Source organism: Notothenia coriiceps, unplaced genomic scaffold, assembly GCF_000735185.1.
Source record: "Notothenia coriiceps isolate Sejong01 unplaced genomic scaffold, NC01 NC01_scaffold00010941, whole genome shotgun sequence".
Taxonomy (NCBI): Eukaryota; Metazoa; Chordata; class Actinopteri; order Perciformes; family Nototheniidae; genus Notothenia; species Notothenia coriiceps.
The window spans coordinates 1-1,917 of record NW_011343642.1 but is presented as its reverse complement, the minus strand read 5'-3'; the positions used below and the strand labels follow the sequence as shown (position 1 = coordinate 1,917).

At 41.6% G+C, this 1,917-nt stretch overlaps 1 protein-coding gene across 1 annotated transcript; it reads left to right on the top strand.

The window, feature by feature from the left end:
• The first annotated feature begins 6 nt into the window (after window positions 1–6).
• On the top strand, window positions 7–1,425 carry LOC104946290 (putative zinc finger protein 286B). Its single transcript, XM_010772076.1, has one exon. It carries the CDS (start codon window positions 76–78, stop codon window positions 445–447), a length of 372 nt encoding a protein of 123 aa, XP_010770378.1. The 5' UTR covers window positions 7–75; the 3' UTR covers window positions 448–1,425.
• The last annotated feature ends 492 nt before the right edge of the window (window positions 1,426–1,917 follow it).

Sequence of the window (1,917 nt, the reverse complement as noted above, 5' to 3'; positions counted from 1 at the left end):
CCTCAGCCTGGGAAAACCCTGTCCTACGGCACTCCCCCAAAGCAGAGGGTGCACCAGCAGGGAGACAAGCCCTACATGTGCCATCACTGTGATAAGGGCTTCAATCATTCCTCTTCCCTGTCCCGGCACCAAAGAGTCCACTCGGAGGGAAAGAGTTACACCTGCGCTCACTGTGGCAAAAGATTCAATCACTCCTCCTCCCTCGCCAGGCACCAGAGAGTTCACTTGGAGAGCAAACAGCAGCAGCAGCAACAGCAGCCCCAGCCACCACAATCGCCGCCGCAGCAGTACAACACCATCCCCACAGGGAAGGGATTCCCCAACAACGCCTTCCCAAAACAGCGCAGCCTGTCCGTTGAAAAACCATACAGGTGCTCCCACTGTGGAAAAGGCTTTAACCATTCATCTTCCCTTTCCAGACATCATAGGATCCATGTAGACCAGTGAGCACCCTCTCCCGCCCTCACAAGCTGTCCCATGCGAGAGTAAAACCCCCATCTCCCCCCTCTGTTTCTGTTCTACTAATGGTCCCATCATTGACATCACCACACCAAATGTCAGGCCAACTTATAGAGACAACGGTGGTCATGCCCGCTTTGAAGTGGAGTGGCTGCAAATAAATGGACAGTAACACAAGTCTTCAGGTGTAAAACGGACCGTGTAGCCTGTAATTCAGAGCAGAACCCGGGACTTTGCGCTCAGTATGCAAAGGGAATAATAATAGATTGTGAAGGAGCCTCTATTCTTGTTAGTGATTGTGCTTCACTTCAGGACCTCTTTTGAACACTTTTAAATAAAACTTAAAAATGTGATTTGGTGATCTAAAATAATTATTACCTGGGGGAAATATGCCTCCATCTGTTGGTCTTTTTGATGAGAATTGGGTTTATGTAGGTGGGCATATGCGCTTTTCAGCTGCCTCTTTATCCAAGGCTACGAACACAATTTGGCAAACAAAAAACATTTCTCAATTTCAATTGTTATTTCTTTTCCACCACCATATCCCATGTGTAACAAACATCCAAAATCCAATGTAAATACTGATTTTCTTTTATATATGTGTATAGGTGACTAGTGTGCTGTTCCAAAAGATTACATTTTTGATAGTAAGATCCACTTTGATCAACTTTGTCTCCACCTTTTTTTTTTTTTTTTATGCATTTAATTTGTTTTAAGTGTTGGAGAGCAACATGTTGAAGGTGTTCTCATGCGGCTTTGTTCTGGAATTTGGGCCCCATCAGACATGAGCCATCTTGTATATTTATACGGTTGTATTCTTGTATGTCTACGATGGGTTAGTGCTGCTGCATCGACTGTACAGAGAGCAATACTGGCTGACACCCTGATTCTATTATGACATGCAATTTAGTTATTAGGAAATGCATAATAGAAAATAAAAACCTACTGGGTAGCATATTACAACAAGACCTGTGTCCTAATTATTTACTGTGCAGTTTCCGCTGTACCCCTTGCACCAAATGTACATGAAATGCAATATCACACTTTGTCTATTGCTTTGGAGACTAAATCAATATGTATAGAATATAGGTAACTCTTACTTTCTGCAAACTATCACAATTTGATCTAAGGAAGATCTGAGGAAATCTCAATTTTACAAGACTTCAATGATTTTTCCAAATTCTAATGGGTTGCGCTCTTATTTCTGTGTAAGATATCTTTTACAAACTGATGTATTTTTTTAGACATGGCTTGGGTTATATGAAAGGGAATGAGAGATATACAGTTTTTATGAGAGTGAACATTACAGCGAGCAATATTTTCTTTTCCTTTTTTGGTTAACATTTGTGCTTCACACAGTAGCATAGATTTCTTCCTTGTGTTAGATAGGTGCCTTATTGCATGCTATGTAGAAATGTGTGCCGAGCTGTTATTTGAAAAAAAGTTTCAGGGTTTTCA

Coding starts and splice junctions, on each gene's coding strand:
- LOC104946290 (XM_010772076.1), top strand. CDS start 76: ATGTGCCATCACTGTGATAAGGGCTTCAATCATTCCTCTTCCCTGTCC.